At 37.5% G+C, this 27,576-nt stretch overlaps 1 protein-coding gene and 1 pseudogene across 1 annotated transcript in view; one reads left to right on the forward strand and one right to left on the reverse strand.

Annotated features, from left to right (window-relative positions):
* Window positions 1–27,576, reverse strand: part of ERICH3 (glutamate rich 3) — a 104,780-nt gene that overhangs the window by 43,827 nt on the left and 33,377 nt on the right. Inside the window, 4 exon segments of the mRNA XM_042993855.1 lie at window positions 4,063–4,243; window positions 17,343–17,561; window positions 21,847–22,005; window positions 26,814–26,942. Of these exon segments, the coding sequence (XP_042849789.1) occupies window positions 4,063–4,243; window positions 17,343–17,561; window positions 21,847–22,005; window positions 26,814–26,942 (688 nt within the window).
* On the forward strand, window positions 15,306–15,881 carry LOC102964895 (annotated as a pseudogene).

Raw genomic sequence — 27,576 nt, forward strand, 5'->3', positions numbered from 1 at the left:
TAAACATTTTTAAAAAATAAAAATAAAAATCCATGACCATCCAGAACCTCAGAATGTAACCTTATTTGGGTATGGTTTCTTATTTCTTTGGATAAGTAGTGAAGGGTAAAGATGCAACTATGTTGGATTTGTTCTATCAAACAAATCCAATGACGGACGTCCTTAGAAGAAGAGGACCCAACACTGACAGAGACACGGAGAAGAATGACATGTGAGGACAGATACAGAAATGGAATTGCCAGGAGATGGAAGACTCAAGGGAAGATTCTCCCCTAGAGCTGCTAGATAGAGTATGGCCCTGCTAATACCTGATTTTAGACTTCTGCCCTCCAGAACTGTGAGAGAGTTAAATTTCTGCTGTCTTAAGCCACTAGTTTTGAGGATTTGTTACATTAGCCCCAGGAAACTAATTCACCTACAAAGAGATCCACCAGCAGAAGTTGGAGGCTGTAGTGGTTCAAAGTGTTTGAACACAACTTCTGACAAATCACTAGATGATCAATACACTATGAAAACACAGGGATAACCCTAAGAGACCAGCTGAAAAATAAAAATAGATAAAATCTGAGCAGAGACATCACACTGGCTGTCTACCAAGGAAAGGGGGCATGGATTTCACAGATTTGTTTCAGAGAAGTTACTAAAGAACAACAAAAACAGCAAGAACAATAACCTTCAAGTGGGAAAAGTCAGAATCTAGAATCCACAGCTGCTATATGATCAAAACTATTCTGTTTTCAACAACAACAAAAATCAAAGAACATGTATGTAAAAAACAGAAAAGTGTGACCCTCACTCAGGAAAAAAAAGGCCATCAAATCCACCTCTAGGAATCTACTCAAGAGACATGACCAGATGTCTGCACAAAAACTTGTATTTGTAGGGGCACCTGGGTGGCTCCGTCGGTTAAGTGGCTGAAGGGCGTGAGTTTGTTTGGGATTCTCTCTCCCTCTCTCTCTCTGCCCCTCCCCTGCGTGCACGCTCTCTCTCTCAAAATAAATAAATAAACAAACATAAAATAGACTTAAACAAGCAAAAACCGAATTAGAAATAGTACGAATGTCCATGTAGTGGAATGCATTCAGTGGTACAAGAGAACAATTATTGATAAATGGTATGAATTAGACGACTCTCAGAAACATTATGCTAAGTGAAAAAGCAAGACACAGATACTGCCTATTGTGTGACTTCATTTATATGAAATGTTCAGAAAAGGCATATTTGTAGAGATCGGAAGCAGATCAGTGGCTGCCTGAGGCTGGCTACAAAGAGTGAGGATTCTTTGCCAATGGGCACAAAGGAACTTTCTGAAGTGATAGAGATATTCTGAAACTGGTTTGTGATCATAGCTGCACGACCCTATAAAAATGTTTAAAACTCAATGAATTGTACACTCAATAGATGAATTTTATGGAATATAAGTTACACCTCAGTAAAAACTAAAAACTCAGTATATATAACAAGTAAAAGAAAAATAAAAACACAGTTACTCTAAGTCACAGTGTAATGAAATGTTCGGTTTTCGGTGGAGACTAAGAGCCAGAGCCATGGAGGGAGGGATAAAACGGTAGAAGTCAGCTGAGAAAGCCTCACAGCCTCAATCTGATTCTTAAAAGATGGGTACGATTTGAATTTAAAATCCTATTTTGAATTTAAAATCCTTTGTCCTATTTCAGACAAAGGAAATAGCACCAGAAGAGACAAGCTAACAGCATGGGGGTGGGGACACGGCAGCGCCACCGGTTTGTGAGGGAGTAATGAGGAATGCACAAATCAGTACAGCAGGTTATGAAAATATGGGAAAATGGGGCAGAAAAGGAAGGGATTATAAGGGGCCCAGAAAAAAAAAAGTTATTTTGCTCTTTGATTCCACATGAACCCAGGAGGCCAAGGTTTTCCTTGTTTGAAAGGATGAACATGGTAAATAAAAATGCCTGTGAAGAACCAGACTCTTTACAAGCAGCAGAAAGAGTCCGTGACTTCATAGGTGTACCTAACAATCAATATGAGGCTTGATATCTACACTCAAACTGTAAGACATCAATGAATTACTGTGGGAATAAAAGATGCACTTGCCACACTTCTAAATAATTAATTTTATTGTTATTTCTCATCCCAAAGCAAGACAAATTAACGAATGCCACATTTTTAATTAGTTTACTGCTCCAAGCAGAACGTTAAACGCCTTTTTTTTTTTTAAACAGAACTCTTCTAAAAACCTATTCACATTTCACTGAATCATGCACAGCTTTGATTTGTAAAAACGGGCAGATTCTTTTCAGTCCAGCTAAATTGCTAAGATTGCTGAACCGCAAGTCAACTCTGAGCCAACCAACTTTTCAATTTTGAACAATTACTTTCCTGGCAATCAAAGGGCAAGCTGAGACAAAATTATTGTGTGGACAGGATTCAATTATTTAAGCTCCCATTCCATCCTATTATTCAAGTCCATCAAGTGACACAACAAAAGTCAGTCCCAGGATCGATATGTATGCAAAACAACACTTAGCCAAGTCACACTCTCCCTTACTGGTTTTGCACCGTTCCTACAGAGTATGTATCATCTCTCAGAGAAGTATTCAGCTCCCCACTTCTTGTTTTTGTTTCATTTGTATGTACCATGTTTTCCAGTGGGCAGAAAGGCATGTAGGCATCGTCTGAAATAAAGCGTGATCCAAGACCCAGGAAAAGTTTCATTGCATTTGTTCCAATTGTAGACTATAGTTAATTTCAGCTGTTCTTCTAAATTAACAGTTGAAAGTCACACTTTCAAAAAATAAGTCTATCTATGCCACTATCATTAGGGGTTTCATGCCACTCATATTATGAAAACGTAGGAAACCCTTTGCACTGATCGCTAACTGAGCAAGGATCCTGCACCAATTCAGAGGCCCAGTATCTGCTCTTGACCATGCCCCAAACTGTACATGGGACCATACGAAGCCACTATATCTCTGGTCTCCTCATTTTCCTCACCTACAAAGTGGAAGGAATGGACTTTCAAATGCTATGACAGAATGACAAAGTAAATTACATTCCAGCAAAGTAGAGAAAATGACGAAAAATCATTTCTAGAATATACTGAGGATTATTTTTTATAAGTTTTACAAATTTTTATAAAGTAAAAGTTAAAACTAACATTCAAGTGTTTACTCTTTTTTTTTATGTTGGAAAGTTTTATATATGTAATCTTTAAATCTGTTTAGTTTCTTTTTAAGTACCTGAAATTTTTAAAATTAATAGTCATTATTTTTGAGTGATGAGGGAAATCAGAGAAGCCAAAAGTAATAATTCCATGCTTGCCCCCAATTCCTAAGACTCCCTAAACCTATATCAAGATTGCCCAAGTGTAAATATTTCTTTCAGTTAGTAAAAATACAATAACTTTCTAAACAGAGTTTCTTAAACAAGGAAATAACAAATATAATCCTATATTATATCCTCGTCCTTTTAACTGCTACTCCAAAGAACTAAATATTGATGAAAACCATTTCAGTACAATATGAGAAACCCTGTATTGAATATAAAAATTATCTTATGGTAAGAGACATGGATTTATGATCAAATGAAAGCAGAAATGTACTAAAATCCATCTAGCCAAATTCTGCACCAAGTTATTTAGGTGTGATTCACCCTGAAGTTTATTGGATTTGTGATTTTATCTCAACATTTTTCTAAAGAACAAATTGCCAATCTGGTATTTTTCCCTTAGAATAATGTGTGATATAATTCATTATGGCAAGCCAAATAGTTAACTTGTAATTTGGGGGACAGTTTATTCGTGCAACATTTTAATGATCATATATCTCTATCCCAAAATTAATCTGTTAGTGGGTTAAATCACTCCAAATTCTTTCTTCCACAATCTTCAAGAGTAATTGCTGCTTCGGTTTCAATCACGGAGCAGTAAATCTAGATTTATTTTTAGGCAGCTGGTTTATAAGTCCCTGGATATGCATAATTTCATAGAGTGATTGAAGTCATTTTGATATTATATCAACGATAGCTTATCTATAGCATCAACCTCAAGCAACTTAAAAAAAATTCACATTTCATGTGTACCTTTTTCAAGTAGTTTGCCTTTGTAAACACAAAGGTTTTCCCCACCACAGTGTTGTTGATAAACTTTTATTTCATCCCGGAAGTCTGGGTGATCATGAGATAGGTGCACGTTTTTCCCCAAATAGATCATTGTAATAGCTGCATTACTATGCAGTGGTGTTCTGTGAACCTTTCTTGAATCCTAGAGTAAACAAAAGAAGGGGACTTATTAATTAATTACCTTCTAATCAGAGGGTAATTGTACTGTAATACGAGGAGTAGAGAAGGCTCGTTTTATGTACCTAGCAACAAAACCTTTATAAAATGTCAACCTTCGCAGTGCACAAAAAGTCAAGCCCATTACAAAACAAATCGCTCTAATAATTACATGCATTTTGGGTTTATATTTTTCATGTAAATGCCAGGGGTCTGGACAACGTTTGTCACTTTTTATTTTAGTTGTGTATGTGTTTTACATACAATGAAAATACCAGAGATGCCAAGATGAAACTGCGCTTGGTTCTTTTAGCTGATTCTTGAATCAAAATTCAAATCAAAATAATTAAATACCGGTGGCATAGTTTTGTTCTAACTTGAATTGATTTTGTGATTTAGCAACTGTCTTTGCAATTGAGTGCTTCATCTTTATACTTGAGCACTGACAATATATCCTTCCGTGATCTTCTATGTGAGAGGGGGCCGGCACATGTCCGATTCCTTCTATGGTTGCTCTGGGGATTAGAGACATGTGCTATATGCCTAGGACTCTCCGGTTTTACAGGAGACATTCAGTTCAATGAAAAACCAACATTATTAGTATTATTTTGAATATCAAACAGTACACCCAATCAAAAAAGGCTGTTCTATGGTGTTCACAAATTTAGAACATAAACAATAAATTGATATGCCAGAGATGGAAAGAAATGTCCTTTTTCTTGCCTCCTGGTTTGTATTCGATTTTCACAATAATGAATGAGCAAAGAGTTTAATCTCTAAGAGGAATATGAGGAAAGAGAAGCAGAAAAAGGAAGAGGAGGAGACAGAGAAATAGTCATGTAAGAATACTGTCAGATCAAGAATTATACAGAGGCCAGGCAATAATTTTAATCTACTTCACTTTTCTAAAAATCAGTTTTCAGCTAAATGGAAAATGTGAAGAGACCAACTTTCACTGAACTCAAAGCAATTATTTAAGTTTGATTTCACTGAATTACGAATGCCTTGGAAACATGCATTTTTTTAAAAATAACAAAGCTACAACAAAAATTTCTGAAGGAACTCCTAAAATATTTCCATCTCCAAATCCATCCTCTTCCACTTCAGAGGATTCTTTTTTCCTCATTCAATTCCATTTCTCTGAAGCAAAAACCAGAGGAAGTACATCTGATTAAATGAAATTCTGCAAATGACAGTCTGAAAAGTATAAATGGGGAAGGAATCCCAAGATTTAAAATTTAAGCAAATGGTCTTGCCTATGGCAGACAGAGCTCCCAAATAGAGAGGTAATCACCAGAAATATTTCAGGAACATCAGTAGCCATGAAGGTAAATCAGCAACCTGGATAATTCTTTGCAGATTAGAAACATCTCTCTGAGTCACAGTGGAAAGCAAAGGGGTGATGGCAGGCCTGACTCCAAGTTGCAAAAGCATGCCACGTTTGCTCTGGCCCGGGTAGCTGTGGAGCTGTGACATGCACTTGTGCGGCCCAGTGCACAATCACCCGCCTACAGCAAATCCAGTTCCAAGCTTCCACTAGAACATTTAATGATATGACGATTAAATAAGAGCATCTCCTTTTTGTCAAGCAATACTTTCTAACGTGGCACAGATTCAGAAGTAGCCCTGTGAGCTTCTGGGAGATAAGCTCTATATAAATGCAAGGTAATAGTGAGATTATGGTGGAGGAAAGGCCTGCCTCATATGTACAAAATGAGAAAGTGGAAGTTGAAATGTTTAAAAATAAAATAAAGGAAATGACAGCTCTTCACCTTTTTCATTTATTCTTACTCATTTTTTTTTTTCCTGCCAAAATGTGTTCCTGATAACATCTCTTTTCTCCTGGGTCTAGTTACTTCATTCTTTTAAAAAATATTCCCCAATTATTGCCACCAAGTAACCTTTTTTGGATTTTAACAGGAGGCCCGAGTGACAGCTCGTGATTAAATACGTGCAGTAGGAAATGAATAATTGTTTCCTTCAGTTGACTCAATTGCCTCTATACTTACCATCTTCCAAGGTTATAAGGACCCAGGCTGATGAAACTTTAACAAGGTTTCACGGCCCTTTCTGCTGTCCTCAAGCAAGTATCAAAACCTTCCATGAACATTCAGTTCCATTTCAGGAACCAGAGCAGGGCCTCATGCCCTTGCACAACTAAGGGTTATCTTTCTTACTTCCTGTACCACTTGCTTATGACTTTCCTTCTCATTTCTTTCCAGATACCTCAGGCAAGTATAATCTGAGCTGACAAAGAAACAGCATGCTCGTTGAGTGGTTAACTAGTCAGCCATCACATATGTATAATATTTAGCATTCAATTAATATACTCAATTTTCAGGGGCACCTGGGTGGCTCAGTCGGTTAAGCATGTGACTCTTGATTTCAGCTCAGGTCATGATCTCATGGTTCCGGACATACAGCCCCACATCGGGCTCTGTGCTGACAGTGTGGAGCCTGCTTGGGATTCTGTCCCCCTCTCTCTCTGCCCTTCCCTGTCCCTCTCTCTCTCAAAAATGAATAAATTTAGTATATATATATATATACTAAATGTTCACTGGGCCCTCTTTTATCTCTGCTTAGGCCTGAGTGAGAGGTGGACGTAAGAGACTCTAAGGGGATCAAAGGGCCTGTTCTTGCTGATAGCATTGGGCAGTCACTCCTCTTCATCCACTTAGCCAAGCCCTGATGAACTCCAAGCACCATAGAGTCTTTTTCCAGGCCACTGGGATAAATCTGTAGTTAGTAGAGCGGCCACAGAATTTATCATCCAAACTGGGAGACACAGTGAAAGAGGTATCACTAATAATTATACTAAAAAAAAACAAACACAAATTTGAACTGTTCCAAGAAAACAGATGTTACTCTATTCGCTGGTCTCCCTATTTCTAGCCTGATGTCTCTCAAAACCTCCTTCCTCTGTGGTATCACAGTGATCTATTGTCACTAAATAGATTACGTGACTCTTTTGCTTGAAGTCCTCCAAAGATTCTCAATATCCATGGGATAAGGTCCAACATTTCTCAAATAACAAAAAAATGTCTTATATTCTTAACTTCTACTATCTCTCAACTATTTGCAATTTCTTTTGATACCTTTAAAGGCCCAGCAGCTGCACCAATTGTAGTGGTCCGAACACTACCAAATACTTTTAATCTCCAGACCTATATAAGTCTGTAAGTCACATGGCAGTGAAACCATTCCCCTGTATCCCTCTCACTGTCAGTAGATAAGGACAGTATCTTACTGAACTTTATGCCCCCAGCGTCTTGCCAGGGCTGACACCTAGCAAGGGCCTAATAAACATTGATCTGACTGGACACAGCCATGGAACAGTTAGGGATTCCACATTCTTTCCTTTGCTGAGACAAAAGCTACAGTGCCAGTATGATGACACTGCCCTAAGTCAGAAGCTCTGCATTTATAGGAACTCGATAGGTACCACATCATGAAAACAGATTCACAGGGGCCTGTTAGACAACACCTTTGGTAACTAAGCCGTGACAAAGATGGATTCAAAGCGTGGATAAGGAGTAGCAGGCAGTCCCCACGTTGACTCTGATTCAGGTCTTAGGGAGAGAAAATTCCCAAGTGAGCCAGAGTTAAGAGTGTGCCATTGTTCGATGTTCGTATCCTAAGGATTCAAGAAGCAGCTGGTTGTAAGGGAAACCTCTTCTCACAGTATTCATTTGGTTCCTCTCCTTCTCTTTCCTTTCATGCTGGTGTTTCCTTGTTCTCTCCTCCTCCCTCCTTTGCTTTCGTTATGCTTCCTCTTTTCCCTCTCCTCTTGCCCATTTTTCTTCCCACTATATCGCATGTCTGGGGCTTATTCCTGACATGCCCCCCAATGCCTCAACCCTTCTGGAGGTATCAGAGCTCCAGATTTTGAGGAGGTGGGGTTGACACATGAGCCTTCCCTTCCTCATCTCTTTCAACAGAACACATTCAGTAAGTCTGCTCAGAGGTAGAAAAGATCTGGCTGCGTTTTGCTTTTGGTGAGAAAGTCTGGAAAGCTTACAAGGTCTGCCAGTTGGACTGGCTTTTGCACCTTTTTAAAAGTCTTTTTTAGTAATGCAGTTACCAAACTGCGATGTTAATTTTAAGCGAAAACGTTCTTTAAAGGAAAGTGCCTGAAATAAATCAAGCCTATATGAAATTTGTTGAATTATCCTATATTAAAATCATGCTGATGCTTTCCTTTTTCATTCTCAAATCTGAGTCCACTGGTGAGGAAAACCAAGAATAAAAAATACCAAGATAATATGTTGACTAGAATGGAAATTAAAAAAAAAAGTAAGTCAAACAAAGGAAATATGCAATCTCTCTCACAAAGCTAACATTTGTTAGACTTTATTTGTTGTTGAAGAAAAGGGATCTATGTCTGAAAGGCATAATTTATTTCTATAATATTTCCATAAGCTAAATAGTACAATTCAGAGTTTAATTTTTTGTATGCATAATAAGGTAATACCTCTTTATGAACACAATACTAATAAACACTTGATTAAGTGTAAGTGAAATCAAATGCCTGCCCTCAACAAGCTTCATAATCTGGGAGTAGAAGTGACAATTAACAAAAGTACATGAATATTAATACTAAGCAGAATATATAAGGGACATAAGAAAGAGATTTTAGATTTTAATTTTAGAGAGAGACAGAGAAAGAGAGAGTGCACGAGTGAGGGAGAGGGGCACAGAGAGAGAGAATGAGAATCCCAAGCAGGGTTCATGCTCAGTGTAGAGCCCAACTCGGGGCTCAACCCAATGACCCTGGGATCATGACCCGAGCTGAAATCAAGAGGGAGATGCTCAACTGACTGAGCCAGCCAGGTGCCTCACAAAATCCTTTTGAAGAGAGGAAGAGATGGGATCCTATTAGGATGTATAGCAATCACTACAGAACATAAGGCCTCTCACAGGGGCTGGGAGAGGTGAGAAAGAAGATACAACCTCCTTCTTATATCTCAGGCACTCACAGGCAATTCATAGAAAAAGAACATCTCTGCATTGAAGAAGCACCTGACCAATTGTGATTAATATCTTCAAGGATTTGAAAGAAAAAAGACTTGTAGATAAATTCCATATAATATGGATTTGAGGATTACAAATGTAGGCTCTTAACTGTAAGTATAGTGAGTGTATACACTTAGTCTGCCACTAACTAGTTATGTGATGATGGCCAGATTATTTAACCTTTCTTGCCTCAGTTTCCTCATCTTTAATATGGATAAATTATCTCATCTCTTTCTTGAGTTTATTGTGTGTATTAAATGAGAAAGTGTATGTAAAACACGGAGCAAAACTCCTGGAACAAAACTCCTCCTTCTGTCTTCAAATGGAAGATAGAATCATTGCTGCCATCATTGAATATAAACATAAACATTTTATTTTATTAAAAGCTAACAAAGGTAATTAAATAAGAAAAAAGTTATATAGATGATTTAAAAGGGAGTAAGCATCGGGCAGAAAGTAATAACAGAAAAAAGCACAGATCAGAGGTGGGGAAGTGGTGGGCCAACCAGCTGAGGGTCCAGGGAGTAGCTCAGTTTAGCTTGGATGGGAGCGGAAAGCTGGAAAGGAGTCAAAATATGAGAGTCCTTGAATGCCAGTGTATAAGCATATGTTTTTATTCTGATGTTTTGACATCTGGAGCCTTACTGACTGGGGAAACTACCCCTCCCAAGACATTCCTAGAGAGGGTAAATGACTTCCCTGGGAGCATGCTTTTCATGTACAAACTAACCAACCCAGAGCTCACATCCACCCTCCCCCCACCTCTGTGACCTGGCTCTTAAAGTCTGGGCCAATATTCCCCTGCCCTTAGAACCCCCTTCTCTAAGACCAGAAAACTCAGGACAGCTTCCACACTCTGGAGCCTGTCGAAATTCTTCATACTGTTCAATCCTAAGCCTGCTCACCCCATCTTTCCTGTTCCTTCTCTCAGAAACCACAACAAAGGCTCTTGCCCATGTTTCCCTCCCACTTCCCAATCTCCTGACCAACCCTGGTGCGGCCTTGTATAGTCCTGCATGACTTATGTGATGGTTAGTTTTATCTGTCAGCTTACCTGGGCCACAATGCCCAGATATGTGGTCAAACCTTATTCTGGATAGAACCCTGACTATCGTACATGGCATGCCCCTTCCTTTTGGGAACTGTTAAGTGCAAAGTGTCCTTTCAATGACAAACATCTCCTGATCTATAAGTCTCAACATACCTGAATAATCATAAAACCTACATTTTAAAGCAATGAAGCAGAAAACATACCTGCTTTCATTAGGAAAGAAGCTGGTGAAGGTTTTAATCAGGGGAGGAGTATGTTGGGAGCTATTCTATCAAGTTTTATTTAATTGCATCATGTAGATTCTCTCAGTACTGAGATGGACCCAGCTTGCTCTTGCTTCGCCTTCCTGCCTTTTACCCTCTGCTCCCTGAGTCCATCTGCTCGCTTCCTACTCTTCTTTCAAAGCCCATTTCAAATGTCATCTTCTCTCCGAAATGCTCTTCAATATCCTCAAAGCGAGTATTTCCTTCATTGTGCTTTATTTATACCACTATGACTATACTCACCACAATGTGTCATGGTTAATGGTAGATATTTCTGTCTCCCTTGCTATACTGCAATCCTTCTGAGAATAAAGATTTGGCTTCACTCATCTTGGTAACCTCAGCACCTAGCACAGTGCTTGTCACAATCAATAAGAGCTAACTTGAGCTATTTGTTGACTTAAAGGCATAATGGAAGTAAGTAGATGACTGCAACAGCCCTGTGAAGAGTTAGGTAGCCAGTCCCTGACCCGGGGATGTGGCACTGAGAAGGGAAAGGGATTATCAGACACATGAGCCACCGTCCAGGTGCTAGAGATGTACAGCCTGGGACAGCAGCCACTTACCACATTTGGCTGTTGGGCATTTGAAAGGCAGCTCATTTGAATGAGATGCACCATAAATATAAAATGCTTACTGAATTTCAAAGACATGGTATGAAAAACATTGTACAGTGCTCATTAAAACTCATACTGATTACATGTTCAAATGATAATATGTTGAATACACTTGATTAAGTACAATATGTTAATAAAATTAATTTCACATGTTTCTTTTTACCCTTTTTGGTATAGTTATGAGACATTGAAATTGCATATGTGGCTTGCATTATATTTCTATTGGATATTTCTGATCTGGAGGACTTAGCAATTAACTGATGTGTGATCAGACAGAAGAAGGAATCCTAGATTTTGAGCCCAAATTACTGGAAAAAAGGTCATGCTTTATGAGATACGTTAACTGAATGGATGGAGAAGCTGGCTAAACCATGTCAAATTTAAGGGGAAGCAGAATCTACCAGTCAGGCACCAGTAATTGCACAGGACTCATGGGGACTGTAGGAGGTAGGGAGGGGACCTTGACCAGATACAGAGAAAGCCCAGACTAGTTCATGCCTGGAGAAGCTCTTTGTCCTTTATTTCATAAAACATATAAAAAAATAAAAACAAACCTTGTTTGTTTGTTTTTTTCGATTAGTAACTATAATGATTAAGTAGCTTCTTATTTAAAAGCTTATGTTTTCACATTTATATACACCATTTATGGAACCATTCACATTTTAATAGAGGTGACCAGCAGTATTGTGTGAGAACATAAAAATCTGCAGATGTGTGAGGTAAACCTCAGGGCAAAATCTAACTAGTCTGTAAAAGCAGTATAACTAGTCTCACAGATTCTGTAAAAGCAGTGTAACTAGTCTCAGATTCTGTAAAAACAGTGTAACTAGTCTCACAGATTCTGTAAAAACAGTGTAACTAGTCTCACAGATTCAGTAAAAACAGTATAACTAGTCTCACAGAGTCTGTAAAAGCAGTGTAACTAGTCTCACAGATTCTGTAAAAGCAGTATAACTAGTCTCACAGATTCTGTAAAAACAGTGTAACTAGTCTCACAGATTCTGTAAAAGCAGTATAAAAGCTCTGCTGGTCCTAGAACAAAAGGAAACAAAGCAACAGGGAACAGTAGCAACTTGCCAGGCTGTAAGATCTACCACACCTTGTCATTTAGCTCCATGGATCATCCCCTAGAGACACAGATCACAGAAGGCAGAGACTGTGCTCTACAGAAGAACAGGCCTTATTTCTTTGCTTTTTCTGACATGGTTTTTTTTTTTTTCCTTTTAAGATGATTTGGAGGATGCTTTGGGGGTGGTAGGCATAAAATGAGTAAATTTAATGTACAAACTACTCATGAGAGCCACCTCTCCTTAAATAAATCTTTTCTAGATTTCTATAAAGTAAATCAAATTACTGAAGGAAAAGTGCAAGACTTTCCCCACTGTGACAATTTTATTCTATACCTGAGGACCCAGGAGCTAGTGACAAATCCAAGAAACATCTAGGAAGTTCCTGAAGTCATGTGACAAGATGACTACATCTGGAATACAAAAACAAGAGTCAAGGTCTAAGCCTGCAGTGATGGCTAATAAGTATGAAGAAGAGTCACAAAGGAGGCAAGATGAGAGGTAAAAGGAGATGGCAAAGAAAGATGAAGGTAGAGTGTCATGGAAGGCAAAGGAGGAAAGTTTCAAGGAAGAGGCAATAGGCAATAATAGCATAAAATGCTACTATCAAAGAAAAATCATGGTAAGTAGAAAATACAAATGAAGATGGCAGAAGTAAGTCTAAGTATACTACTAAATCAAATAAATGTGATTGACCTAAACTCACTTATTAAAGGAACAGATATTTTCAGATTGAAATAAACACAAAGCATCCACATGCTACATAAATACATTTAAAACCTAAAGTTTAAATTCAAAGATATTAAAAGGCTGAAAGTAAAATGAATATATACACACACACACACACATATATATAATATTAAATACTATATATTAAATACTAATTTAAAGAAAATAAGTACTGAGACAACAGAGATCTTAAGGCTAAAAGTAATGTGATAAAGAGGAACATTTTTTAATCATAAAGAATCACTTCACCAGTAAAATAGAATAATCCTAAATCCGAGAGCATATGACCAGGGATTCTCAACATTACAAAGCAGAATTTGACATAATTATAAGGAGAAACTGACAGGTCTACAATTACAGAGAATGAATTATCTCTAGAAGTTAGGAACTGAGAGAGCAGATAAACAAGAATGCTAAGCATGTGAAAACAGGAAAGACATAATTAACATTTCTTATCTACTGGACGTTTACAGAACTCTATTCCCAATATTAAGAGATTCACTTTACAAAAACTGAATATATATTAGTCCACAAGGAAGTCTCCACAAATACCAAAGAATCAAAATCATAGAGTAAGACATGTTTTATTGATTTTTTAAAAAGTTTATTTATTTATTTTGAGAGAGAAAGGGGGCATGAGCAGGGGAGGGGCAGAGAGAGAGGGAGAGAGAGAATCCCAAGCAGGCTCCATGCTATTAGCATGGAGCCTGACCCTGGGATCCATCACGCAACCATGATATTAAGACCTAAGCCAAGATCAAGTGCCAGATACTTAACTGAGCCACCCAGGCACCCCAGAGAACAAGATGATTTTTAAAAGTAACATTGAGTGGCGGGACCTGGATGGTTCAGCCATTTAAGCTTCTGACTCTTGATGGTTGTGAGATTGAACCCCACATTGGGCTCTGCACTGGGCGTGGAGTCTGCTTAAGATTCTCTCTCCCCCTTTCTCTCTCTGCCCCTCCCCTGTGTGCTCTCTCTCTCTCTCTCTCTCAAAAAAAAAAAAAAAAAGTAACATTCAGTGAACCAAAAGTGAGTTCTTAGAATTAAAATAAGGCACCAAAAGAAAAAACTCAGTAGAATGTGTGGAAGATAAAATTGTGGAAATCTCTTGTCAAGTAGAACAAAAAAAAGAATGAGAAAATAGAAGAGAAAAGCTAAGAATATTAGAGTTTCAGTCTAGTAGCTCCAGCATTCCCCAAACAGAGATTCCAAATAGAGAGAATAGAAGTTTGGAAACAAAACAAAAGACCAAGTCAGGCTAAAACCCTGTAACTCAAAAGACAGACATGCTAAGGTCTATGGAAGCCAGGACGCCCTCTGACACCATGGTGTTGCCAACCCCAGTGCAGAATGCCCAGCAGAGGCTGGCTTACATGCTTATCTGCACTTCACTTGTCATGGCCACAGGGTGGAAAAGTCCCTGCTCTCCCCTCCGTGCCCAGTACAGAAGCCCAGCCCATCCAGTGGCTGACCCACACTAGGACTTGCCTAGATGCCCTGACCCTGGTGAGCCCCATCTCCCTGGGAAACTCTCATGACCTGGCTTCTCTGACTTATCCAGAAGAGGCTCTTAAAACTATCAAGGAACCAAACTTGGACTCTGACCCAAAGACTCCATTCAGCTTCTTTCTCCTTTCTCCTATAAACATTGTTCTTTCATTACAATGGTAGATTTGAGCTTATTTCTGAAGTTTCATGCATCTAAATCAGAGAACTCTGAAGAGAAACAGGACTCAGTTAAGAAAGAAGTCAGTATGATGGTTACTCTGGGAAGCAGTAGGGGATGTGATGGGGCAGGAAACGGGGGCTCATAATATGACAGCAGTGTTCTACTTGGTTAAGAAATAATGATGTGTACATGGGTGCTTGCTTGATTACTGTTATTTAACTTGCACATATAGATTTAATATGTTCTTATGGTTTATGAGATATTTAAACCCTTTTTTAAAAAAATTAAAATATGAATGGGTCGAGCTTATTCCTGTAATATATTTTAACATCAGAAGATCAAATGCTGCCAGCATGGGAATATCATGAGAAACTCACTGTTCTCATTAAATAGAGGCCACAGACTTCAAGAGCACATGTTTGCTGGCTTAGTGCAGGGGGACCAATGCCAGCATGTACAGTTCAGAGGTAAGTTAGTAGACATGGTGGGTTTTATTATTGGCCCAAATATTCACCGCCCCACTCCGTGGGAGGAAGATACTTCTTCTTCCACCGCTGTCAGGCTTTGGTAATGGAATTCAAACAGAAGTTTCCCTGCTGAGTGGAATCTTAAAAACTTTCCATGGTTCTGTCGTCCATGAAGGCAACATACCCCAGACATACCCCCGACAGGGACTGTTTCTCCAGTCTGGGTCTCAGAATTGCAGCTGATCAACAACAGACGATTATGCGAACAAGAAATAAACTCCGTTCTTCCCTTCTGCAGCCAGCCACCGCTGAAGAGCCAGCAGCCAAAATGAAGCCTCAACTCCTTGTGACTTCCGACCCAAGCAAGAACCATAAAAGGCATCCCAAAGCACCTTCCCACATTCGCAGAAAGATTAGGTCTTCCCCTCTTTCCCAAGAGCTGAGACAGAAGTACAACGTTTGATCCATGCCCCTCCAAAAGGATGCTGAAGTATAGGTTGTGCAAGGACACTACAAAGGTCAGCAGACTGGCAAAGGAGTCCAGGTTTACAGGAAGAAATGGGACATGTGCATTGAGCAGGCACAGCGAAAGAAGGTGGGCCTTCACCCTGGAAAGGTGGTTATCACTAGACTAAAACTGGACAAAGACCACAAAGAGATCCTTGAATGTAAAGGCAAGTCTCGCCAAGTAGGAAAGGAAAAGGGCAAATATAAGGAAGAAACCATTGAGAAGATACAGGAATAAAGTAATCTGATATACTACTTTAAATAAAAACTGTTAGGGGTGCCTGGGTGGCTCAGTCGGTTAAGCGTCCGACTTCGGCTCAGGTCATGATCTCACGGTTCGTGGGTTCGAGCCCTGCATCTGTCCCTGTGTTGACAGCCTGGAGCCTGCTTCGAATTCTGTGTCTCCCTCTCTCTCAGTTCCTCCCCTGCTCATGCTCTGTCTCTCTCTCTCTCCTTCAAAATAAATGAAAACATTTAAAAATTAATTAATTAAAAACTGTTAAAATGAAAAAAGAGAGAGAGAGAGAGAGAAATCAACCTTTGTTGTTGTAAGCTGAGCTGCCTGGGGTTGTTTGTTAGACTAAACCGACAGCCAACTACTCTTCAGGGGACTTTGTTGGAGGAGAGAAGACGAATCTCAGGCTACGCACATGAAGAGAAGATCCAGTTCCTCTGTGGAAGCCTGGGTACGCTGAGAGACAGAGATGTGTGTTACAGGGAGGATGAAAATCCAAATTAGAGAGGAGAATGACAGGCAGTGGAAAAAGGTAAAATTGAGGACCCATGGGACAGTGGACCTCTGACATAAGGAATACAAAGTTCTTCAGAAGCCATAACAAAGGAAGAATAATGGTGAAAATGGAAAAGAGAAAATTTGGGCAAGTGCAAGGAAGACAGCTCCAATATTTTGAGGTTATTGATGCACAGAGCTGTGGGATTCAGATATGGAATGAGGTCAAAAAAGAATGCTGGAATGAGGCTGGTTTAGAAGAGTCAGTACGCAATCTGCGTGCAAGTCGGAACTTCACTCCCTGATTCTCAATCAGTGAAAGGTAGACCTACCTATCTGCTAATAATCACAGAAGTTACACATAATTTTCATTAGTTGTGTATTTACATGATAAAAATTAAGAGATCTTTTGCCTTTGTCCTATAAAGTGTCCCCGTACAGTCTAACTGGTCTTAGGGCTATTTTTTTAATCAGTATTTTGAGAAAATGAGTACAACAAGCTCTACTATTTTCAAAGAACACTGAAAGAAAAGATTATACAATATTTTCCCAAAAATCACTAAAAGGAAGCTCTAATAGGTACTTGATGTGGGATTTTATGTTTTTTGGTATACTTAAGTCTCTAAATTTTCACAAATTACATGTTAAAATACTTCTGATAACACGTGATTGAATGGGCAAATTGAAGGAAATAAATAATTTGGAAATGGGCATAGTACAAACTAAATTTGACCTCAAGATTTACTGGATTTTTTAATTAATTGTGCTAAATTACTGAACTGAACTACTCAAGTATTTGATTTCAGATTCATTCAAGCTTACAATTACATTTATAAAATTATTATATTTATTTTTGTAAGGCACTTGCACTTGATTTCCCTAGATTCATTTTTACTATACATCCAGAAATTTAAAAGCATAATGTAATCTGTGCTAAATTAATAAAAGAAAACTTGATTCCATATTCACCCTGGTAAAGAGAGGCTCTAAGCCATTGGGAGCAGTGGTTGGACGAAATCTTCTCCTTCTCCATGATTCAAGTCTATTTTCCCTTGTGATTTTTCCTTTGTGGGGAGGAGGTGAAGGAGGAATAGGCATCATGTAATTGTTAATGTTTGGAAGTTGATAGCGATTCACTTCCTGTGAATTGTCCATGGAGTTCTTGAACTTCATCACTGCTTTCTTGCCCTGCAATCACATTTCATGACATAACAACCAGTAAAACAGAAGTAGTGACCAACATAGCCCCAAATTTTAAGACTATGGTTTACATTGCATGTAAACACAACTGACATCAATAGGCAAACTCAAAACACTTCATGTTTTTATCGAAAAGTGGCTTTTTGTAATATCCACAGCAAGTTAAATTTTCAAAAATTTTTAACCTTAAGTCTATTTTTAAGCCAAATACACACTTATGGCATTTTCAAAGTACTTTGGGATTTTTCTTCAACAACCCATTAAATCTATGAGGACCCAGCACAATTAAACAATTTAAAGTCAGGAAGTTTGGAGTATTGTACTTTGAAGCAGGGTTAGATAGTCCACTTAACAGTGGAGTGTTATTATTACTTTTTTCACACTGATTTTCACCCATCCTGGTGTTATTACATTCCTTGATAATATAATATCTAGGAACTAAATGCAGACTCTGACCCAAAGACTAGAAATTTTTCTCCTAGAAATTCAACTTGTAGGAATAAATCCTACTAAGATACTGCACAATACATTGATATAAATGTGTATAAGGGTACACACACACACATGCACACCAAATTTAGTTGAACCATCAAGTCCAACAATAGAATATTTAATTACAATTTTTTGTGGTTTTTGTAATAGATTCTCACCAGGCTTCAAAAAGAACAGTATGAATCTATTCATCCTGACATAAAAAGGTCCATGCAATGTGATCACACATTTCTTTTAAATAATTTGTATGTGGATTTTGATAAAAATCAAGGATGACAGGAAGACTTTGAACTAAGGGTTGCCTTTGGGGATTTGGATTATTGGAGCATATCATTTTCCACCTTATATTATTTCCACCTTGTATTATTTGCAAAAAATGTATCAATCAAAAATTAAAGAGCACCAAAGGTATAATCAATAATTATATCACATTTTTCAAGTATATTTGAGTATTTGAATTTTCATAAATTGGTCATTTTTGTGTATCTGAGGTAGTTTCCCACACTTTAAGGCATGTTTAATCACTTTTATCCATTTTATACCCATTTATTTGGTATGGTGTTTTCAGTCAATTTATTCTTTGAGATGCTTTAATATAATGAAAAGTTATTGTTAATAAAGGGGAGTCATTCTCCAAACATTTCTCATTGCTAAATAAGTAAAGGAGGATAAATAAAGGCACATATGGTTCATATTTTGATTGAAAGCAACATTTATGTGAACATAAAGGGATTTAAATAGGCACCAAGGAATTCAGAATTGTTAAATAGTTGATATGTAGGTGCCATTTATGTTCTCATTTTTCTTTTTTCACATTTTCTGATTTTTCTGTGATGGGGTGCATTGATATTGTAATACAAATATAAATTAAGTGAAAATAATAAGAACAATAAAATAAGAACAATGAATCCAAACTTTGAGGCTTTGGGTTTGTTTTTTTCTAAGTAGTTATCAGTCAATAGTATGCCTTATTTGGAAATGGATTAGTGAATTTTTTAAAAAATTAATATGCCATTCCTTACCTTGCTTTTTTAGCCCAAAGTGTCTTGGACATCTTTCCATGCTGGTACAGATAAGTTTACCTTATTATTTTGTTTAACATACTTTAATAAACTATAATATTTTTATACAACATCCTATTACATTGTTAGGTGTCTTCAATTGTTCACTATTGCAAATATTATAATATTAAATATTCTTGAATCTATTTCTTTCCACATATGTGTATATTCCTAAATTCCTATATATAAAAATGCTTGAGCATGTTCATTTAAAATATTGATATTCCCACATTGTCTTCACAAATAGTTGTACCAATTTCTACCTATCAGTAGTGTATGAGAAACTCTCATTCTAAGGATAATCATTTTCAATCAAGTTACTATTTTTACTCAGTTGCCTCTTAACCACCCTGTTTTGACCAAATTGCTTTTGCCTGAATCAAAGATCCTCATTCCTGATGCTTAGAAACTTGCTTATGCCTATTTTCCCTTCAAAAGATTCTCCTCATATGCATAACTTTGGGAATGCTGGCACCTTTGTAAATAGTTTCTTCATTAAACTCTTTAAGAAAGCAATAAGAATTTAGTGGGTACTCATTACATACTCAGCAATCATACAGACTACTATTCTTGAGAAATTTCTAGTCTGATTTTATATTAAATCATCTTCATCATCAAGGCAATGGAAAAAATTACTTGTATTTCTGGCCAGTAGAGTTTGCCTATGTATATTACAGTAAAAACTCCAATAAGTTAGAGACTTTTGTCTGCCTTGATAATTGACATATCATCAATGCCTAGAGCAGTATCTAGTCCATAGTAAGTACCTGATATTTACTAAATGAAAAGTGTAAGTTTACCTAATTTAAATTAACATGGAATTGATCTCAACCTTGTCAGCCTAAGTAAGCTACCACTAAGTGGCTATCTCTTGCTCATACCCCAAAATTTGAAAACAGGAAAATATAAGGCCCTATGCAGATTTAATAAATCTACCCAGTGTCTCAGAGCAGAGCTGGAAAATCACCTGAAAGAAAAAAAAAATCCCTCCCTAGCCAGCAGAACTTGAATATTACTTGACTGATAGTATTTATATATCTAACAGGAAAATGTGTCTACCAAAGTATAGGAGCTTAGGAAAAAATATAATCACGTTGGCAAATGTGGAAAGTATAAAGTATATCCCAGCACTATCTAGGGGAGAGAAAATCCCACCTATTGGACTTTAAATATTTCCAGTCCTAATGGCAAAATTATCCCAGGAAGATACACAGGATTTTAGCCAAAGACCTTTGAGTTTTCTGGTACCTTTGGCAAGCCCATTCCTAAGATGAGATAGGTACATCAAGCCATTTTAATCTGATTCCATCCCCCTACATACCATCATTCTGATTCCATGCTCACTAGGCAACCTTCTCATTGTGATCTGACTTCCCATGTGGGTCTATCTACAGAGGGATAATGACCTGCTTCTACAGCTTTGATTATTTGATGTCTGGTGAATTAATGGCACTTGATTATGATTTGGCTCCCTATTTTGGTTTACTAAAGGAGAAAAATGAACTTGTTCTGTATTATTTTAGTTAACCTGAGACAATCTCTCAGGATCTGACCGTTCCTGGACACTAGCTGAAACAGGAAACCTCTAGGCTTTCTAGCTGATCCTAGAAGGTCAGCTTAATTGACTTATGAATTCACAAGCTTCTGCCTAGCCCTAAGCACCATTCCCTATACAAAGTGCTACCACTCTTGGTTTAGTTTCTCCTGCTTTCTAGGAAACAACTATTAAATTAACTAAAGGTTTGGGAAAAGTGCTTCATAAGCTGAAAAGCATATTAAATGGATAAAATATTAGTTATTTGTTAGAGTTATATTTATACTTTTATCATGAAACACAATCATTTGTCTGAATTAATTTCTTAGTATCAAGGTTATCTGTCAATTCTAGATGAAAAAATCTTAATTTCAAAAAAAGAAAAAAATATCTTAATTTCCTATGTCTTATATTTCCTAATAAGAAATGGAACTAAATTCACCTATTTGAATTCAGTGACAACTGAACTCGTGACACAGATTCTTTCTTAAGCTCGCAAATGTTTCTTCTTCATGTTGGAAATACAAAGGATACCCTCCCTAATTACTGAATGTTCTAATGATTCCTCCCTGCTTAACTAACTCATATTTTATGTTTACCACATCTCCCTCCTCAGCTCTATTAAAATAAGTTCAAATTACCAGAGATATAACCTTGAAAATGAAGCAAGTCAAGCTCCTATGTGTGATTAATTCACCATTTTTTAAAGATGGACATTCTTTTTCTTCTGTATCCAACTTTCTCCAGAGTCAAACTTGAAGCAATTTCATACACTGATGGTAAAGTAAGTCAGCATGCAAATGTAAGCCTATTCTTGGAAAGTTTCATTTTCTAGGTTTCATGCATTTAAAATTTAGAATCAGTCAACACTGGGTCTATTCTGATAGAAGTCATACCTGGCTATAAAAAGTTTCTCTTTGTTTTTTACACATCCATTCGAATTAATGAAAGGTGACCTTATATTATTACAAATCTATTCCTTACTCTTTTTGCTTAATAGCACAGAAATCATAGGCCTTCCAGTTAGAGTAAGATGTAATTAAACAGAAGTACATAGTAAATGCTTAATAAGTGCACAATATAAATTTCACTGAGTAGATTAATTGAATCTTTGTATCTTAAAACCTTGGTAATCTAATATTCTAATGAAGGATAAAAAGATATTTCTTGAAAAAGTAACATTTACCCCAATGGGAAATGGAGCTTCATTTTCCAGCAATGAGGTTTTCAATCTGGACCCCGAAGTTATCTTTGGAACGGTTCCTACTGCAGGATTACTGGGAAGAGGCTTTAATCGAATTGGAGGCTGCATATTTCCTGGGGCAGTGTATGGTCGAGGGGCTGTCTAGACAATTAGGGAAAAAAATTCCATTTAAATTAGTATCTTGACATGTTTCCAGAACCAATTAATAACCCAACAAATTGCCTAGAGTAATTAATGGTGCCTTTTTACTGAACAGATTAAACTTTAATTATGTCCTTCCATTATACATAGCCTTATGACCCAAAGTATTTGTTAAAACATATGGTGTGGAAGTCCTCTACATAACTAAATGCCACAATTATAGAGTATTCTAGACAAAGGAGATGTTCTCTGTTAGGTTCCTGTATTTTATTCATTTTGTAAACTTGCTGACAATACCTAATTTATTCGGTGCATGAAAATGGCTTTGCTCAATTAAATGTTACCTTGAATAATGTTCCTATTTTAGAGATCTAAAGAGATATGATTGGAATGGACTCATTTCCATTTAAATGTTTTCAACATAAACTACTGTTGAGTCCTTTACATCTTAAGAATGGTGCTGAAGTAAAAGCAAACAATATGATTCAAAAAGAGAAAAGGCAGATGCCTACTATAATACATTACCATTTATTCAACTTCTCCCTTGAAATATCAGAAAAGTAAAAATGAAAAACGGTAACCAGCAAATGGAAAACACTGTGTAAAAATGGAGAGGTTTTCTAGGCTGGATCTTTTCCATTTGCCCCTCTTCTGCCTTCTCTGCCCTGCTCTGCCCTCTGGGAGTCATTTCTTTACTGACTGCACCAACTAATCTCAGGATTCCAGTTGGATTTGGCCGATGATAGGCACTGGCAGGGGATCAGAAGACAAGAGGCAAGAGGTTGGGGTCTTAATTCTCCTGGACCCTTCCCACCAAAGGTTGTGTGTGATGGGTCAGCTGAGTCCACAGCTCCTGTCAGGCAGTCCTCTCCTAGCTGACAAGTCCTGCCTGCTGGTGCTGATACCCAATCATTCCATCTCCCTCTCTGGTCTAGGTGCGTGGTTTCCCATCGTGTTGAACCCAGCACGTTTAACATCCCCAGTTGGTTTTCCTTAACCCTGGCGGCATCTTTGTAAATAGTTTCTTCATTAAACTCTTCCTAATTACCCTATTTGTGTGAGCCATCTGTTTCCTGCTGAGACCCTGACTGATGCATTTTCTAATCAAGAATGTACTATAAAGAATATAAAAAGTGCGGGTATGGAGCATCAGAAATGCTTTTTGTGCCACTGACAGAACACTTTAAGTTTAGTATAAAGATCAGCAACCTTTCAAGAAGGAAAAACAAGGTTTTTGGCTCCATTGTTCTATTACAACAAAAAGTAGGAACTTGTTAAGAATAATACATGTATATTTGGGCAAGAGAATTAGAAGGATGGTGTATAAATGCACTGACTCAAGAACAGTGAACAACAAATATTCAACTCTGGAAAAGTGTTGTGTAAATACATAAAAAATGATGAGACAGCTCCTACCACCACAATTTGGTCTGAGTGCCATCTTTACAAGTATGTCATATGTCACTAAATGTCTGATTTTGTTAAGTCAACATTCACTAGATTCCAACTATAGGCACTATGAGGAAAATAAAAAGTAATTTTTAACATCTAATGCAACACAAGACAATTAGTGCCAAATAAACCACACAAATACTGCCAAAGAGACAATAGCAACAATAACAGAATATCTAAGAACTAACAGGACTTAGAACTAAATGTTGTTTGGAATAAACCAATGAGACTAGGACAAATTCAAGTTTTCACAGAAGCATTTTATCCAAATGGATGATCAAGGGAAGAAAATGGATGAGCAGAGAAGAAGAATGATAACTTTGAACATCGAAGTAAGGAAAGCTACTTGTTGAGACAGACATGGGAAGGGTATCAAAAATAATATTGTTCAGTATCTGTTTTTCTTTCTTCACTAGTAATAGAATTTTTATCAGGGAACGTGGCTCTCATAAATAAAAACTATATTTCCCAGCATCTCTTGCAACTCTGTACAGCTGTATGCCTAAGATTTGGCCAACTAGATGTGAGCAGAAGTGATACATGAAACCACTATATCGAAGAGATGTGCTGTCACTTTCCCTTTACCCCCTTCCCTCAGATTGAAATATTCACATGATGATATGCCGTCCTGGCTTATGTATATGAAGACAACACACTAAGTTTGGCAGATCAATGACACAATAGGAGTCTGAGCTTTTGATGAGCTCACACAGTAGCACTGGGCACAACAGCTGAAACTCACATAAGTGTGTTACAGTAGGGAAGGCACCGTTATATTTAAGTCATTGCTATCTTGGGTCTCTGCACACAAACCTCTTTCATGACCTATATGGAATCCTTAGTGGATTGACTAAGGCAACATTTGATTTAAAGAAATAGAACACAAGATTCTATGAGCCAAAAGGCAAAATGTCTTAAAACCCACAAAGATATATCAAACTAGAGGTTTCTGAACAAGGAAATCAGATCATCCAAAAGAATTCTTTAACACTCTGTAAAACAAATATGCTTAAGACTCTCTCTTGTCAAATAATTCAACTGAACACAAACACATTGAAAATCTAATATAGGAATTCAAGAAAGCAGGTTACTATAAACTAGAACATGATCTATTCGCTTCTGTGCTCTAAATTTTATTTCCCCCATTTGCATACAGATATCATTCAGTTAGATGAATATGGCAGTCAAATGTTTAACTGATTACATTTATCTCTAAAAACAAATCTGCATCATTCAACTAACAGCTGTGAGCTACAAACTGTTGTAGTTCACATCAGAAGCCACCTTAAATTTTGCTATATTTGAAACTGTTTGTAATATATTTTCTTGGAATAAATACGGCACTGTAGCTTAACATTTTCAAAACTGTACCAGAATGTGAATTGAAACTGACTACCTGGTGGTTACTCAGCTTAGCTGAGCATTTTTAATTCTTAGTAGAAGATCTCCAGGGGTGAATTTCCCAAGCTTGTACAGAATTAGTTGAATGGTTTTCCACAGTTTTAATGGGAATGGTGTAGCTAAAAGCCTATATGCTACTCTGAAAGTTTAGGTTCAATTAGTGACCAAGTGCAATAACTATTCACTGGATGGTTTCTTTCTTTATTCAAGAAAGTTAAAAGAAAAATCAATGGCAATATCCCAAAAGGATTATTTTCTCCATCTCAATGGCACACGGAGGTCAGGAGTCAAATTTAAAGGATATGTATCCAAGTTGGGAGAATTAAAAGGAAGATTTGAATTTCTGTAAAATGGGAACTACAATTCAGAGATCACAATAGGTATCCCCTATGGTGCTTTTGCACCATAGGGGGTGACCAAGTGAAGAATGGTGGCTTACCAGATAGAAAGGCTTCTGAAGTGCTGGTGTCAGTGTTTCCTGTAATTTTTAAATTACTTTCTCACTCCTGCCACATTAAGATCTCCTGGATGTATCATAAACTACTTATTGAGGGTGTTCAGCTGGAAAATTGAAAAGAAAGCCTTTCAAGGGTTTTTCCTCTCTGAAACAGGTGGGAAGATGGAAAACAGCCCTTGATTGTTTCTTTTGTTTCAACCAGGTTAAGCTTTTGAGAGCCTAGTGAATTTGCCATCCAAAACCAAAAAGAATTATTTGTGTATGTATACATTTAAATGAAGCTTGGAAATATGGTATCAACAAAGGGAAAACGGTTGCTTTTCATAACTTGAGCTGTTCATCGGGAAATGTCAAAACATATTTACCTTTGAAAAATGTCAAAGCTTAACACTATATGCGATGAACCTACTTCAACAATCTGGGAAAGCTTTGCAGTTTCTCTACAAATATTGTGCAATCCAAAAAAATGTTCATGCTAACAAGAAAATATATTAGGCCACATAAAATAAGAATAAAGATGTGATCAAGCAATTCATTTACAACTTAAACCATCAACCTCCAGCAAATATTTTGCAAATCTTTTCCTGTATCTATATTGTTTCAAGCTACCTTACCTTCTTTCAAACAAATATCATCTCTATATTATAAGTGAATCAAACTGGAATGAAATGTCGGCATGAAATTTCTTTAAACAGAATCTCTGTATATTTAAGTATTTTTGTTAGGGTATGTGTACATGCTTTTGATAAAAGAAACACAAATATAAGTATATAGCCCACCATGCTATACAGTATGACTGAGTTTGTGTGCATAAATAAGTTTTACAGATAAGGTGAGAGTGGAGGGAGCAGCAAGACAAAACCCAGAGGTCAGAAAACACAGAACATATGTGGAACGACTCATGGTTCCACAATCTTGCTGTATTGTAGGGTGCTAAAGGGTAATCATGAGGGGAAATATTGAGTTGGCTAAATTGAGGTCATAGGGCTTAGAGTTTTAAATGTCAGGTGGAAGGATCCAGGTTTTTCTAAACATGTCACAGAGCCAGTAAAGTCATTTCAGTATGTAAGTAACATAAATAATCTTCACTTCAAGAAAACTAATCTATGGGGCACCTTGCTGGCTCAGTCAGTTAAGTGTCCGACTTTGGCTCAGGTCATGATCGCACGGTTCATGAGTTTGAGCCCTGCATCTGGCTCTGTGCTGGCAGTGCTGAGCCTGCTTGGGATTTTCTCTCCCTCTCTCTCTCTCTCTCTCTCTCTCTCTCTCTTTCTCACTCTCTGCCCCTCCTCCACTTGTACTCTCTCAAAATAATTTGAAAGGGGTGATATTGATTGTAACTGGGACATTCAGTAAAGACAGTTGAACAGATACAAAACCACATTGTCATTTAGTAGGATTCACAGAATTATACAGACAAATAGAATTCTTTCTGAGAGTCATTGGAAATTATAAATTAGTTGGGATGGCACATGACAGAGTGTTTAATAAGACTCACCAGTGTTATTGGACTGGAATGTCCTTCATCAACCAGAACACTATGGCCACGGTTAGTCTTTGGGCCAACTGGGGGGTGAGGAGATAGGATTGGCATGTTATTTTCTATAAACCATCTTGTGGATTCTCCCTAGGATAAGAAAGTGATTTGATAAGTTGATGCATCATTAGTAATCTAGGTTAGGTTATTGCCTGATAGGTAAGAGATACTTTATTATTAAAGAAGTCCTTTCTCATTACTTTCGAAAGTGTTCCTTCTGGGGTGCCCGGAACGGAAGTGTTCCTTCTGGGGTGGCTCAGACGGTTAAGCATCCCACTTTGGCTCAGGTCATGATCTCGTGGTTCATGAGTTTGAGCCCCACATCAGCTCTGTGCTGACAGCTCAGAGTCTGGAGCCTGTTTCAGATTCTGTCTCTCTCTCTCTCTCTGCCCTCCCTTGCTCATGCTCTGTCTCTCTCTCTCTGTCTCTCTCTCACACAAGAATAAATAAAATATTTTAAAAAATTTAATTCAAAATAAATAAACATTAAAAAAAGTGTTCCTTCTGAAGTCTATCATGACAGTCAGAAAAAGTTTCACAGCTGTACTGGGGCTTTGGGTGTGTTAGTAAGAGGCAGGAATTTCAGTCTCCTATGTTGGAAGAAACAGCTGTACTCAAAGAAATAGCAACGGATACAGTGCATCCTGAGTTTTAGCAACAATAATATTTATTTATCTGCTTTAAGCAGATCATTACAAGAAGCACAATGCTCTTCACAGCTCTG

The sequence above is a fragment of the Panthera tigris genome, chromosome C1, assembly GCF_018350195.1.
Source record: "Panthera tigris isolate Pti1 chromosome C1, P.tigris_Pti1_mat1.1, whole genome shotgun sequence".
NCBI classification, from domain to species: domain Eukaryota; kingdom Metazoa; phylum Chordata; class Mammalia; order Carnivora; family Felidae; genus Panthera; species Panthera tigris.